At 57.5% G+C, this 15431-nt stretch overlaps 1 protein-coding gene across 4 annotated transcripts in view; it reads left to right on the top strand.

Moving 5' to 3' along the window:
- Positions 1-13637, top strand: part of SPECC1L (sperm antigen with calponin homology and coiled-coil domains 1 like) — a 122644-nt gene extending 109007 nt beyond the window's left edge. For all 4 annotated transcript variants that reach the window (XM_070046938.1, XM_030836203.3, XM_030836204.2 and 1 more), the window contains 3 exons: positions 9501-9617; positions 10155-10214; positions 11634-13637. In XM_070046938.1, coding sequence (XP_069903039.1) covers positions 9501-9617; positions 10155-10214; positions 11634-11723 — 267 coding nt within the window. In that variant the 3' untranslated portion in view covers positions 11724-13637. The remainder of the gene's footprint in view (positions 1-9500; positions 9618-10154; positions 10215-11633) is intronic.
- The last annotated feature ends 1794 nt before the right edge of the window (positions 13638-15431 follow it).

Below are 15431 nucleotides of genomic sequence, written 5' to 3'. Positions count from 1 at the left end.
GGTGAGCGTGCTGTGTTGAGCGGCTCTGTCCTGGGATCATTTCCTCCCCTCACGGCCCCTTCACGTGCGGGCTGCCTGGCCCCTGGGCGTCCTGGTGTCCTGGGTCAGACAGACGCGTTCCCTGCGATTTCAGAAACGGGAAGACTTGTCCGTGGTCCTCCCAGGCTAGGCTCTCCTTCTGTCTCAGCGCCTCCGAAGGTGTTCTGAGGGCTGGGAGGGTGGCTGTGCGTCCCCATGAGCATCCTCCCTGCCGGGGTCCCAGCAGGGCTGTGTCCACGCCTTTGCTCTGATGGATTAATACTGTGCTGCAGTCTCTGTGTGGTAGTTTCCTTTTCTGCATGAATTATATTTTTCAAGTGTAAGGTGTTTGAACGCGTCTAGGTGCACTCTGTGTCTGTCCTTCATGCTTTATAAAGTGTTGTCTTACTTTCAGCAGCCCTCATGTTTAGAAGCTGAAACTTTTTTTTTAAAGCCCATTGCTACACTGAAGCTTTCAGATCCTCAGGCCTTTTTTCCTGGATTTTCTGTCCCTCCCTTCAGACTGCTCTTAAGCCAGCTCTGGAGCAGCCTCTGCGGAGGGCCTTGCGAGCAGCCCAGGGTTCTGCTCGGTGCTTGGTGGAGAACAGCCGCTCGCGGAGCTGCAGCCTGAGCGGAAAACCGTTGCTTGGTGCTGTTCGGGCCATAGGTGCTGTGGTCCCACGACAGAGACGGGCCGCTCACGGAGCCGTCAGTTTTCATGTCCGGCCCAAATAGGGGTCCCCAGGGGCTGGGTGTTGACTAGAGGAGAGGGACTCGGACCCAGCGGGGGCTCCCTGGCCTGCGCCCGTCTGTGTCACGGAAGGCGGTCAGCACTGCCTCAGGAGGCCGGATGAGGGGCCGAGCGAGACCTGCGAGCGCTAGCCGGCACTTTATTAAATCCTCGTAATTGGGTCTTTTCCCCATTTTGTGTATGAGAAAGTTGAGACTCCTCCAAGTTAAACTGTGTGCCCACAGCCCTGTAGCTTGTAAGGAGTGGCCCCAGGTCCCTGGGACCCTAAACCCACGATGCCTCCTACTCTGCAGAAAGGGAGCCTTCAGCTCGGTAGAAGGCATCAACTGAGACATAAGCCAGGGGAGAGTGAGCCTTGAGAGCTGCCCCAGGAGCTCCAGCTAGACTGAGGGCCCTTCCTCGGAGAAGGCATTTGAACAGCGGCTCCCACGAGTCAGAGCTGCTCATGCTGGGCAGCCCTCAAGGCTGCAGCACCCAGAGTGCACTGCATCCATGTTTCAGAGCCTGAGTACAAGATTGGTGACCTCTGTCCCAAGAATACCCTGAAAGAGGCCGTCCTGGGAAGTTCAGGAGTGCTCCTTCTCCTCCTCAAACACTTCCCTGGGCTGCTGGGGCTGGGACCAGCCACCCTTCTCCCTCTATGCCCACGCCCCCTGGAGCACACACAGGAAAGGTACAGCTGGGAGTACTGTGTCTCCTTCGGTTGAAATTGCATTTTAGTGAGTAATAACCCTGTCAGAGCTAGACGCAGTCTAGAAAAGAGTTAGTTCCTACGCTGCTAATAAAACTGCTCAGACTTGCCCCGTGCTCGTGACTTAACTGACCTCACCAGGGACTGTTGCCAACCATCCCTGCCTGGTGGCTGTTTCCTGAATTTTCAGACAGCAGACCTCATGGGTCCTGTGTGCTCCAACACAAAAAGTTTCCTTTGGGAGGGGTTTATGGGAAATATGGGGACATCAATCCGGTCCCTTAGGGTGACATGAAGTGTCCCCTCAAAATAGGTTCATTTGACTAAAAAGAGTTATTACAGCACATTAAGCCTGTGGTGCATGGTTCTACGCTGGACTCTGTGGAGCTTCAGCGTAGTTAGAGCTGCTTCCTGGATGTGTGCTCGCACCCTGAGCACATCAGGCAGCGTCACTGCAGGTCAGTGCGGCCCCTTCCCTCCAGGGCACTGGACAGCCATCCCCAGGATGGGCGGTGGGTCAGGTCCCTTTTGAGTTGGCAGAGTGCTTGGTGTATCCTGGTGGTAAAGGAAGCAGACTGATACCCTGCTTCTACCTTTAACTGTTTGTTTTTAAGAAATTAAAAAATTTTAGAGCAGGGCCAGGGCCATAGTAAATTCCCATAAAATGCACTCGTGAGTCATTGCCTGTGAGCCATAACTTCTTCAGTAAACACTTATGGGTAAGTTAGTTGCTTTTGAGGCCTACCTGGTGTACAGACTTACTGAGCATAAGCTACTTCTGAACATCAGACAATTTTTTAAATTGTAGTAAAATACACATAAAACGTACCATCTTAGCCATTTTTACGTCTACAGTTGAGTGGCATTAAGTACATTCGCATTGTTGTGTGTCCGTCAGCACCTTCTAGTTCCAGAACTTCTCATCTGGAACTGTTTCCCGGCCCCAGCCCCTGACAGCCACACATCTGCTTTCTGTCTCTGGATTTCACTATTTTGGGTGTTTCATATAAATGGAGTCATGTAATCTGTGGGCTTTGTGTCTCACTTTCACTCAGCGTAACGTTTCCAGATTCATCCACTTTGTACCATGTATCGTTCCTTTCTGTGGCTCGAAAACGCCCCATCGTGGGGATGCTCCCCGTTTTGTTTATCCATTTTCCGGTTGGTAGACGTTTGTGTTGCTTTCACCTTTGGACTTCTGTGCTGCTGTGGACACTCGTGTGGGGGATTTGTGTCCACGCCATCTTCAGGTCTTCTTGGTTTGTCCCCAAGGAGTGGCCTCACTGGGGTGCATAGTGATTCTACGTGTAAGTGACCAGGAATCGTCACATTGCTCCGCAGCAGCTGCGCTGTCTTACGTTCCCAGCAGCAAGTACAGGGCCTCTGGTTTCTCCACATCCTCACCAGCATCTGTTGTTTCCAGTTTTCCAAGTACTGTGCATCCTGGCGGCCTGAGGTGGTGGCTCAACCTCGTTCTGATTTGCAATTCCCTGGTGACCAACAGCCTTGAGCATCTTCTCTTGTGCTGCTGGCCATTGTCCATCGACTTTGGAGAAATGTCTGTTCAGATCCTCTGCCCATTTTCATATTTGGGCCTTTGGGTTTGTCTGTCATTGTCTGTCTGTCTGTCTGTCTGTCATTGAGTTGTAGGTTTGTTTGGTTTTCATGGAAATTTTCAAATACACACTAAAGCTGTGAGAATAGTAAAAGGACACTCAGTACACCGCCCAGGCCCGGGTGGTCAGCGCACAGTCCTTGCTCTCCCACCCCTGCCTGGTGATTCCGAAGCAGGTCCCAGCCATTTCATGTCACCACATATTTGGACAGAGGTCAGACTTCCCAATTGAATCATGGTCAGTTTTACCGTTGATTTGCTTGACTTAAGATCCAAATAAGGTTCACACATTGCATTTGGATAATATGCCTCTTTTAAGTCTGTTTTAATCTTAAAACTCCCATCCCTCTTTTTGTTTCCTTTCAGTTTGTCTTTGGAAGGAATTGGACTGTGTCCTGTGGAGCGTTAGCATTTTAGGTTTGGTGTTGACAGCCCTGCAGTGCTGTCCCTGATGTAAACTGGTAGTTGATTCGAGGCTGGATCTGATTCCAGCTCAGATTTCCGGCAGAAGCCCCTCAGGTGGAGTTGTGTCCGTCCGACCAGGTAGAGGGGAGGGAGGCAGGCTCGCTACCGCTGCTGATTGCGGTCGCCCAACAGTGCTGGTCTCACTCCGTCTGTCCCAGGAATTCCTCTTTTCAGACAGGCTCCTCCATCGGCTGTTTGGTTGCCTTATGTCGAGTCTGGTCAGGAAGGTTCCGTCCAGTGCTTGATCCTGGCCTGGTTCCCCAGCGCACAGGGTCCTGAGCGAGGTCCAGCTGGCCCGGCCAGGCCTCATGCTGGAATGTCCCGTCCATGTTTCCAGCTGCCTTTGGTCGTCGGGTCGGTGGTCCTGCCTCCTGGCTGCACACTCAGGGCATCTGGGGAACTTTACGGAGAATGGTGCCCAGACCGGCCGGATCAGCCTCTCCGGCGGATGGCTGAGAGGTGTCACCTTGAAAAGGTTTTGCCCGTGATTCTGAGGCCTTTATTGGAACCCCTTCCCCCACAGGGCACAAGATGCAGGCCTGTCTCCGGGGTCACTGGCCCCCTGGGCTGCCTGCCCTGGCGTCTTTCCTTCCTTCCTCCCACTTTACACACGTCCCGACATGGACATTGTGACGAGCGGGCCTCAGACTCCCCAGACCCCTGCCACCTCCCCGCTCCTCTCCTCTCCCCTCCCCTGACCTGGAGCAGAGCCTGGCTCAACTTCAAACAGGAGACAGCATGGAGGCCCCAGGCAGCACCTCAGATGTGCAGCCAGCGCAGGCACCCCAGCACCAGCAGGCTGCTGCGTGTTCCTCCCAGGGCCTCTGGGGCCTCCCGCTAACAGTAGCTCCCGGAGTGCTAAAACCCGCCTCCTGGTGGCTTTTCCCTCTCTTCTAGGCACTGCACCCCCCACCCTCCTCACCCAGATTCCCTAACACCCTCCAAACCCTGTCCCTCGGCCCAGGGCTGAGGCCTCGAGGCCCCGTGGACAGGGTTTGTCTGTGGCTCTGTCCTGCCTCCCAAAGGCAGGCGGTGTACTCGGTCATGGTCACGGTCACGGGGGGATCCCACCACGGTGGCTGAGACGGCGGAGGAAGTGCTGCCATGAGTGTTGCAGAGATTAATCATGGGTTTTGGCCCTTTGCCTTGTGCCCCCAAAATGGCATTTCCTTAAATAGATCAGAACCTTAACAACTGTGTGGTATTTGGGGTGCATTTTATGGCCCTTAATTAAACTTCAGACACATTAAAACATTTTAAGATGTTTTATGACCTATTCTTAATCTTTTTTTGTGGCCATTTGTGTAACTTCTTGGCTCTCAGACTCCAGCCCTCAACCCTCGATGCACAGAGGTGGGACTCACCTGCTGCCACAGGTGGGGGCAGGCTGCATCTAAGGGCGCAGGAGCGGGGAGGGCACATGTCCCAGCTCGGGGAGCTGCCCGCCAAGGGCAGCGGGGGCCAGGGGAGTCTGAGCTCTGGTGAGATGAAGAGGGCAGCTGAGGGCCCTGCACACAGGCCACAGCCATCTGCCTACAGATCACCGTCGGCCCTTCCTGGATGGAAGGAAAATGGGGTGAAGCACCTCATTTGAGTCTGTGCTCAAAGCTTTTTCTTAATATAAATTTATTTATTTATTTATTTTTTTGGCTGCGTTGGGTCTTTGTTGCTGTGCACGGGCTTTCTCTAGTTGCGGCGAGAGGGGGCTACTCTTTGTTGCAGTGAGCAGGCTTCTCATTGTGGTGGCTTCTCTTTATTGTGGAGCACAGATCCTAGGCACGTGGGCTCAGTAGTTGTGGCTCGTGGGCTCTAGAGCACAGGCTCAGTAGTTGTGGCGCACAGGCTTAGTTGCTCCGCGGCATGTGGGATCTTTATGGACCAGGGCTCGAACCCGTGTCCCCTACGTTGGGAGGTGGATTCTTAACCACTGCGCCACCAGGGAAGTCCCTCAAGGCTTTTTTGAACTCCCGTAACCCTCTTGTTTTTGTCCAAACTTATACTTATCTTGTGCAGTAGGAGAGCCCTGAAGACACCTGAAAGCTAAATGCGAAATCTGAATTCATTAATTAGCAACTTGTATTATAATTACTATGTGTCTCTATTTTAAAAGAAAACTGTTTCATTCTTAGAGAGCTTGGCATTGCCTGTGAATAGTGCGAAGAAAGTCCTCCCGTTAGTGTGCATGTTCCCCTCAAAAAGCACCATTTTTGGCTCTATGAGTATTATTTTTTGTAAAGGGGTCAGCTGGCCACCTGCAGAGCTGCGGCGTCAGGGCCCGTAGGGCGGAAGGTCCTTGACCCTGCAGCTGCTTCAGAGAGAAACGCACTGGAAGACGGGTCTCATAGTCAAGGACCTTCCTCTTCACTGGAAGTACCACTTTCTGAAAACAGAAATTCCATTTCTGGACAACTTTGTGAAGGAAATACGTGACGAAGTCTGTGTGTGAGAGCTGCGAGGCTGTGCAGATGACGTGCCCTGTGCTGTGGTTTGTGGGACTCCTCTGGCGACCTGCTCACTGGGACCAGTGGCACCCTGAGTGCTGCCTTGTTCAGCGGGCTTTCTGGCAGCACTGATGCTGTTGACCCCTCCCAGTTCTGACGCTTCTTCCTTTGGCTTCTGGTTTGTCCCGCCTGTCGGGCCTTCCCCTGTGTCCCGTTGAAGGCGGTTCTCCTCTGCCTGGCCCTTATACTGAGGGGCTTGGTCTGAGGCCTCCCTCCTGCGCACTGTCCGCTCCGGCCACCGCCGGTGCCCCCCCTACACTGCATCCCCAGCTGCAGACCCTCGTGTCAGCACCAGGCACCTCCCTGGGTGCCACAGGCGTAATTGTCGGGAGTACCTCCCCGCAGTGAGCCGTGCGTCACTGGAGGACCCTGCTGTCCAGTTCTGCCGGCACAGACTGCGGGCTCTCTCCTTCCTCACGGCCAGTCAGTCCCCAAGTCCAGTTTGCTTTTCTCCGGAGCCTCTGTAGCCCTCACTTCCCCTCCCTGCTCGCCACCCTGTTGTCCCCTGCTCCCAGCTCAGCCCCAGACGACTCATACCCAGGCCCCTGCCTGCAGGCCTGAGGGTGTCTCGCTGGGGGTCAGCACTCTGGCTCCCTCCAAGGCCAAGGTCTCCTGCACCACCCTGGAGGGCTGCGGCTCTGGTGTCCTCACAGGCCTGCAGAGACGGTCCGTGCACGTCCCTGTGGCATCTGAGTTGCTTTGCGATGAGCGGTCATAGCGTCACCATCCCTCCGGCCTTGGGTGTTGAATGATTTTATGAGAGCTTGTTATCTGCGCTCTTCTTCAGGAAGCCGGATGGGGTGGGGCCCGGGTCCCCGGCCCACTGCTCACCTCGGGGGCCTGGAGCTCCCTGTGGTCCCTGCTTGGGCACAGCCGGTAGTGGGAGGGGGTGGCTCCCGTGGGAACGGCCATTCCTCTGGCAATTTCATACAGTTTTTGTACCTTTCCGCGCATTTATTTCTTTCTGTGGATCCTGTCCTTTTATTAATACGCTGTGACAGCCGTGGGGCCCAGAGCACAGACAGGAGGCTGGGAACGTCCCAGCTTCCCTGTGCTTTTCAGCTTTGGAGACAGCCTTGCTGTCTCCATGCTTTTCTGTGTTCTGTCTGTGTTATTTCATAGTATCAATAGTTTGATTTTTCAGCCCCGAACATGAAAAACACTGAAGTAGATGGTGAGATGGGAGCAGAGGGTGCAGGCCTCCCCACCTCCCCGCCCACCCCTGTGTCAGGGCCTGTCTGCTTCTCCAGCGTCTTTGGATGGGCCGGGGCCACACTCGCCGGGCCCCCTCCATCTCGCAGGGGGCAGGGCAGTGGTCTGGGTTTCGGTTGTTTTGATTTAGAAATTGGTCGTCGTTGCCCTGGGGCCCCAGGCCCGCTGTCTCCTCGGGGTGCCTCATTCACGAGGTGCTGCTCTGACTGCGGGGTCCAGGCTGGGGGTCTGGTCTGTTTGGAGGAAGCTGGATGGCCGGGTTCCCACAGCTGGGAGCTGGGGCACAGCTGCTTTCTCTGGTGCTGGGGCCTTTGCCTCAGGCCGGTGAGGCCAGGCACGTAGGCTCCGCCACATCAGGCCTAGCGGCAGGAAGTAGAGATTTGTTTTCCTCCAGGCGTGCATGTGACCCATGGGCAGGGGTCGGAGCCTCTGGCTGCTGTAAGCTACACTCAGCCCCGTGCAGAGCTGGGACACATTGTGAAGAAGCTCATTCCCTGCTGCCCATGCGATGGCGACCAGTGTCCTGGCTCTTTTGTCAGGGCGTTTGGCCCTGACGACTGGGAGGAATAATCCCACAGGAATCATCTGTGACCTGAGCCTCATGGAAAAACGCTTCTGGGGTTTATGAGAATTAAAGTGAGACACGGCCCGGAGGATGCTGGGGACCAGGGCTCCCAGCCCTGTCCTCCCACCCACCAGCCCCACACCTTGGACAGGTGACTTCCTTCCCTGGTCCTAGCTTAGTCCCAGGTGGGGCTGAAGCGCCCCTGCTGGCTGCTTCCTGAGATCCCGATGACATCAAAGGGACAGGTTGGCCATGGCCATAACTGTGGTTGTTGCGGAGCAGAGGCCTGTGAGGGCAGCCAGCCTGTCGGGGCAGTGTCTTCATGGTCACAAGTGTGGGGACCAGTGAGGCAGGGGCTGCCCAGGCCTCATCTTAGGGGGGCAGTGATGTCACTGAGTGGCTGGCACTGCCCTTAGATGGCCGCGTCAGATGGCCCACGGCCACCACACCTTACCACCGCCTTTCCCTGGGGCTGTCAGCAGATTTGCGCCCCTTTGCACCTTAACCTGATCACTTTCCTCACCACAGTTTATGGACAAGTCCTCCAGGCCGGATTGGCGGCCACTGAGGGAGTGACCTCTGGGATCACTGCCCCCAGAGCTGCTGCCCTTCAGAGGGTCATGGTTGAGCAGTCCCCAGAGGGCAGCGTCCTGGGTGCCTGCAGTCAGGGCTGGACGCTTCCTTTTGGTGACAGAGTTTGTTTCCACACTACCTGCTGCTTTTGTCAGGAGAGCCCCATCCTCCCCACCCGCCCTTTGTCCCTGGGCCCTACTTGGTGTCAGGACCTAACGGTTTGTAAGGGGGTCGGGCCTGTAAGGGGGTCGGGCCGGCAGACTTTGTAGAACACTCCCTACAGAGGTGAATAGCGTTGTTGTTCTTTGGCCGCTGCTCCCGGGGAGTGAGGACTGCCGCCTCGAGCACAGTCACCCAGGAAGCGGACTCATGCATTTGAAGGCTGCATGAAACAGTAGTAAGACATGAAGCAGGAGGTGCTGGGGGTTGGGGTGCTCTCTTTTTCAGTTTGTGGCATTTTCATAAAGCGTGTGAATTTCCAAATTTCATTGTGGAGTTTCAGCTTCAAAAGGGTTCTTGCAAATAAAGGTAAAGACTACTTTCTAGCTGAATTGCTTTATCATATAATAAAATACTCTGAATGACGTGTTTCTTCTGTAGTTGTGAACAATTTAATTTGAATATGGAGTAGGTGCCCCTTCAAAGAGTCGAGGTGGTTCTCGGAGATGCACTGTGGGAGCCCCACGCACCCCCCCACCCCCCACCCCCCGGTCATTGGCGCCGAATGCAGGCTGGTGGCTGGTCCTCAGAGTGCAGGGGTTGTGATGTCCTGTAAATGATGGGGAGGAGGCTGGACCACAGCTCTTCCTAACAGCGCTGCTGCTCCCCGGTGCCCCGGAGGCGGAGCCCCTGGCCCCCAGGGCTGTGTCCTCTCAGGCCAGGGTTTGGGTGGCTCAAATTTCTGCTGCTGTGGTTGCAGCGATCTGGTGTGCAGGGTGGGGGCCGGTCACGGGCACCAGCTGGTCCTGGGCTTGGCCCCCAGCCCCCCATCCTGCCGTGCTTCCTGCAGAAGCTCAGCCTGCTGGGCCTGGGGGCCTCCGCCCCCCTCGGCCATCTCCTGAGAAGCCCGCAGTGTGTGTTGCTCACATGTTTTCTTTCTTTTCCTGCAGAATATCGACATCACCAACTTTAGCAGCAGCTGGAACGACGGGCTGGCCTTCTGTGCTCTCCTGCACACGTACCTGCCCGCCCACATTCCCTACCAGGAGCTCAACAGTCAGGATAAGGTGAGGCCATGGAGGGCAGGCGGCGAGGGGAGAGAGCCCTCCGTGGCGGTGCGGGGGGGCAAGCTGCTGGCTCCTCGCACACCCCGGTGGCCTCTCTGGGAACGACATTGAGGGTCAGGGCTTCTTGAGGAGAGTGGTCTGGGCAGCGTCACCCACGCCAGGCCACCTTCCCCACCTCCAGCCACGACCGGCTCACGGTGCAGCCCTGCCCAGACGGGCACTGGGAGAGGACCCAGGCCCAAGCCCTCTAGTGTGCACCCCCATTGGCCCCTCCTGCCCTTCAGATGACCTTTGAAAACCCCCACGGGGAGGAAACAATTTCACAGGTGTTGCTTATTAGCTTTGGGGGTGCTGGGCAGCTCAGAGCTGATGTGTGAAAAGTGACCCTCCTGTGCGGAGAGGAAAGAACAAGTGTGTGGGTGTCACTCCGCAGCTTGTCACCAGAGGGGCGGGGCGTCGGGTATGGGTGTGGACCGGGCTGGTCAGGCTGCCCTCCCCGGCCCTGCTCATGCACCTGTCACACGGTTTCTTTTCCAGCGGAGGAATTTCACCCTGGCCTTCCAGGCTGCCGAGAGTGTCGGCATCAAGTCCACACTGGTGAGCCCCCGTCCCCTGAGGAGAGACCCCTGGGAGGCCTGGTGACCAGGAGGCTTCTGGGTGGGGACTGGGGCCCCGGCGGGCCCTGCACCAGCCGCAAGGACATCCTGCGGGCGGGGTGCAGATGGTCCCCTGCCCGGCACTCTTTATGCCTCCCGTCAAGTGTCCCAAGGAAGCGCCCTGAGTAGGGGGTGGTCACGTTTCGCTGTCAAAAGCACATTCCAGCAGATCTGCCTCGGGTGTCAAAGTAGAGGCAGGGGAGGGCAGGGCAAGGCCCCAGAGCGCTTCTCAAGGGCGGGAAGAGAGGCGGAGGAGCCCTGGGGTCAGGGCTGTGCTCTGGGCTACAGTAGTTCAGGACAGACGTGTTTCCGTGGGGGCTCCTGCCTCGTCACCAAGTCTGACTTCCAGGGAGAAAATACCTCGTCCAAATGCAAAGCCAGAGACTTCCACACCCAGAGATGCTGATGAAATTAACATGACAGGGGTGTTGCACAGCTCGGGGGTCCACAGAGTGAAGGACCCCACAGGGCCAGGTCAGGAACCCCCAGTGCCACCTCCCACCCTGAGGGTACCCATCACCCTGCCTTGTGACAGCCGATAGCTTTGAAGACATATTTGCACTCATCTTTACCCTGCAGGAGTGTTTGTGTAGAGTTCCATAAATATGTCTTCTGAGTTCACAGAAATACGTGTTTCTGAGTGGCTTCTATTCAATCATATATATAGAGAGAGAGAAATTACAGTTGAAATATTTCTCATTACCTGGATGTTTTACACCATGTGTAAATGCTGATATATAAGCAGGCAGTTCCCCAGCCTAAAAACTTTCCATTGAGATTCTTACACTGAACATACATGTGTTCTTTCTCCCCATCCCATTGACTCTGGTCCTCATTTGTGTCTCGCACCCATGGGACCCCTGGGAGCAGTGCCCTGCAAGGACAGCGGGTCTTTCTTGGGGGCCTCCCGGGCACGTCTCAGAGCCCAGGGTCCCCCGCCCGCTTCCCAGCAGCATCAGCTGATGTCTCCCCAACCACGGGGGCCACACAGGACACAGAGAACTGTGGCTTCCAGGGCTTCAGGGGGTCGCCCACCGTGGGGCAGGCAGTGCCTGGTGGGAAGGACACTCAGAGGTGACGCCGGAGGGGTTAGCGAGGAGAGGCAGGTGGGGAGGACGGCCCAACTCCCCCTCCCCCAGAGGAGACCAGCCCCTTCCAGCCTTGAGGGGCAGCCCTGGGCAGGGCGGGAGGCTTGGACATTGCCTACGCCCCGGGCGAGGAGTTTCCTGGGTACTAGGCTGCTGACCTGTGCAGTGAGACTCGGACAAAAGTCCCATGAGGGAGGCCCCCACCCCCAGAGCCCTTGGTGCTGTGGCTGGGAGGCAACCTGGGCTCTAACTAGCCTCTTCTCCTCTGTCAGGACATTAACGAGATGGTCGGGACCGAGCGGCCGGACTGGCAGAACGTGATGCTCTACGTGACGGCCATCTACAAGTACTTTGAGACCTGAGCACCTGAGGCCCCACGGTCACCCCGAACGCAGCTCCCTACACTCTGCCCCTGGCCGCCCCGCAGCGTGTGAGCCCCGCCCCCGGCGGGCAGGGGACTCGGCCTGTGTGGCCTGCGCTTGAGCCAGGCTCTTCCACCTGGCCTCCGCGGCCAGGGCCCCGCGCACACGCTGACCTGCTGGAGAGATTGGGGAACCATTAGCACTGGGGTGGGAGGAAAGGCTCACTCACGGTCCAACCTAGGGAAGGGGATTCGTGTGCGGGCAGCTCCCTAGGTTGGGAAAGCTTCCTGCAGCACCTCAACTGCTCGCCCCTGAGAACCGGGGCGGGGTGGGGGGAATGGGTACCTTATAGGCCCCTGTTCCCCTCCTGTGTGACAGGGCATCCTCGCCGGCGATACGGACCGTGCCCCCCGCCCTCAAGCTCTGCCAATCTCCAGCTCCAGGGGCTCGGAAACCCAGCACCAACCTCAGGGTTCCAGACAAAGGAATCTTTCCTAAGGAGTTCTCTTTTTTTCTTACGAGCAATACTGGGGGGAAATGGCTTTTGTTTTCTTAGTACCAAAGTTAAATTGTTTTGGTAAGTGTAGCGATAAAACACAAAATCTGGACATAAGGTGATGAAAGCCAGAACCAACGTCGCAAGAAACAGGAGGAAAAGCTGAACAAGTCAAGGGGCCCAGATGGTGCGATTTCAGTCCCTGAGTCGCTCGGAAGTGACCCTCCTGGCTGGGGTGGAAGAAAGTGCCTTAGCTCTGCAGGGGAGGCTGCCGCCGCCATCCAGACGACAACCCTCAGCAGCCCTTCTTGGGAACGGGGAGCCGCTGTTGGTTCAAACAGTTTCGAGACCTGCACTTCCAGAACACAAATAAGCAGGAGGAAGAGCAGCCATTGCCCCACAGAATGCAAGGCGGGGGCTTGGGGAGGCCGCCCAGCCAGCCTGGGGGCTGCGGCTCCATGCGTGAGCAGGAGGTTCAAGACCAGGGGTCGGACGAGTCAACAGCCCAGGGCAGAGGGCGGCTGTGAGACGGGCTGTACATGCAGCCCGCTGGCCCAGGTCACCGGCTGCCACCCCCTGGGAGGCTCCTGGTGAAACGCCTGTTTTCAGCTGCAGAGCAGCGCCCAGCCCAGAGCACACAGGAGACCCCTCCTCCCTGACAGGCTCTGTCCTCGCATCTGCTGCCCTGCTGGGCACCTGTGCTGTCAGCTGAGTGACTGTCAGGGGAGAGTTGTTGCTTTTCAGTGTCTCTCCACTTGGTTCTTCTCTCATCTGCCCTTATGGTGGCCTGTGTGCCTGATCTGCGGCCACATTTTTGCCTATTTATTATGTGAGGCGGCTGTTTTGGCCAATGGAGACTTTCCTGGGTCTGCAGTTCACACCGCTGTCCCTGGCGGCTCCTGCTGCAGGGCCTGTGGGGGGAGTGTTGCTGGTGTCCTCTGGAGGAGCGTGGCCACTGCTGATGGGCTGGTGTTGCCCGGCCTCAGCTCCCGGGGTTGGTGACGGGGCAGAGGGGGCTGCAGGGAGGGCTTCCTGGGTGCCCAGCTGCCTCTCTGACAACAGGCTGTGTGGCCAAGCCGCCCACGATTTCCACATGGATCCACGGCTGAGAAGGTTCCAGAAGCAAGACATTTCGCTTTTCCTGGTAGGATCCTTGTACTGTTGGCTTTAAGGGGTGACCCTGGACTGTCCTGTGTTCCTAGAAGTGGTGCTGTGAGGTGCTTTGGGTCCAGTGGCAGTTGCTGCGAAGTCTCCAGGAGGACATCCTGCCTCCTCCCTTTAAGCACAAGCTTTACTGCAAAAGGACCAGTGTTGGTTTTCTCTCGACCACAAGCTTCTGCTGGCTGATGATACTGTTAAGTTTTTGTTCTATTAAATGTTCTTGAATGTCCTAAAATTGTCGTGACACATCAGGCTTGGGCTTTTCTGGGTCGCTGTGAACAGGACCCTCGCCACCTCCGGGGACGGGCTGTGGCAGGGAGGGCACCTGAGCCCACAGGCCAGGAGATGTCGCCGGGGGCCTGAGTGGGGTGGGGCAGGGGAGGCTTTGGCCATCTGCCTGCATCTGGGGTGGGATGGCCCAGGTGAGCCATGCGGCCTGGGCGGCCTTGTGACCGCGGAGGTTCTGTAACGGGCATCAGGCCCCAGAAGCACCGCCTGAGCTGCCCCCACACCCCCCACCTGTGGCCCAGACATGTGCTGCTCTGGGTTGGGGAGGGTGCCTTGAGGTTTTCTGGGTTTTTTTAGAAATGTGTCTTCTTGGAGATAATTTTGAGAATGTATAAAATTATAGAGAAAAAAATCAATAATTATACCATTCGCAGGCACCCAACCAATCAAGCCTTTCTTCCTGGGCATCTTGTGTGGAATGACAGTGACTCCACAGAGCACAGCCGGGAACAGCACTGCACCTCGTCACGTTGCACATGACACAGGTCACGTGCAGAGGCCGTGGCATCCCCTCCTGTTCACACTGGCAGACCTGGGCGCCCCTCCCAGGCCTGCGACCCCCTCCCCAGGGTCAGGGTTTCATATGGTAACTGATTTGCTCCCTGGGAGGCCCAGAGCCGCCAGCTGAGTGGAGGTGTGTATGTCAGAGCGGTGGCCCGTCTTCTCCCCACTCAGCAGCTGTGTGGCCAGGGTTACGTGGCCGGGGCCGAAGACGCTGAGCTCCCTCCCTTGGCTGCTGCAGGGAGGTCGTCCAGCCAAGGCCACAGGCTCTGAGACACGGGCCTGTGGGCCCTGCATGTGGCGGCAGGAGTGGGGGACCCCACCCGGGACCCTGGGCAGTGGGGGAAGCTCTGCTGTCTTAGCTGCTGCCCCACAGGGTGGGGTCCCTCCCCAGAACACTCCTGCCTGCTGTGCCAGCTGCCTCAGTAGCAGACCGACTCCATCTCCAGAGCCTCTCCGGCGCGGCTGGGCAGACTGGGGAGCGTCCTCTTGGGCTTGGGGAGGCCTGGCTTCCCTCCCACGGCACAGCACTCCTGCGGCCCAGGGTTGGCCAGGTTTTGTCTAAGGTGGTCCCTTGGGGGGGACAGGGACAGACATCAGGGCTCTGGTGCCTGCAGGTCCCGTGCTGTGTCGGGGTGAGGGGCGGGTTCTCGTCAGGCCCCAGGTTGCTGGGAAAGTGCTGGCCAGAGTGCCAGCCCCAGCAGGCCAGGACTTCGCTGGGCTGCCCTGGTCATTAGTGCAGGAGGCAGCATGGGTGCACAGAGGACAGGGCTCCACGCTCCCTGGGCTCAACCCGCTCCCTTGGCGGGGAGCACTTGGGAGAGCAGGCTGGGTGTGCAGGAAGGGCCAGGAGCTGGGGGACTTGCGGAGAAGGGCAGAGGGTGACTGGACATGGCCTGCAGTCTGTGCCACCCCAGCTGTGCCAGGCCCAGGGCAAGGGCAGGCCCCAGGAGCCCTTGGATGGTGATGTCTGCATTATTGGGGGGGGGGGGGCGGGGATCCAGGGTTCCAAGGAGGGAGACACCACAAGGTCTGGAATCTTAGGTGGCAGAACCAGAAGGGCTGGGTAGGAGTACGGGGTGGACCATTACCAGCACCTGTCAGGGAGGAAGCAGGGACACCCAGGTCTGCCACCAACACCTGTGAGGGGCTGGGGCTCTTCCCACCTCTGCAATGTGGTCACCCCAGGAAGGGTCCCCTTTGGACCGTGCTCCCAGGCTCTCTGTGAAGTGGGGCGGGAGGTACCCGGGGAGGTCTGAGGC

This window comes from Globicephala melas, chromosome 13 (assembly GCF_963455315.2).
Source record: "Globicephala melas chromosome 13, mGloMel1.2, whole genome shotgun sequence".
Taxonomy (NCBI): Eukaryota; Metazoa; Chordata; class Mammalia; order Artiodactyla; family Delphinidae; genus Globicephala; species Globicephala melas.
The sequence above is the reverse complement of the archived record's forward strand: the minus strand, read 5'-3'. Positions and strand labels throughout refer to the sequence as shown.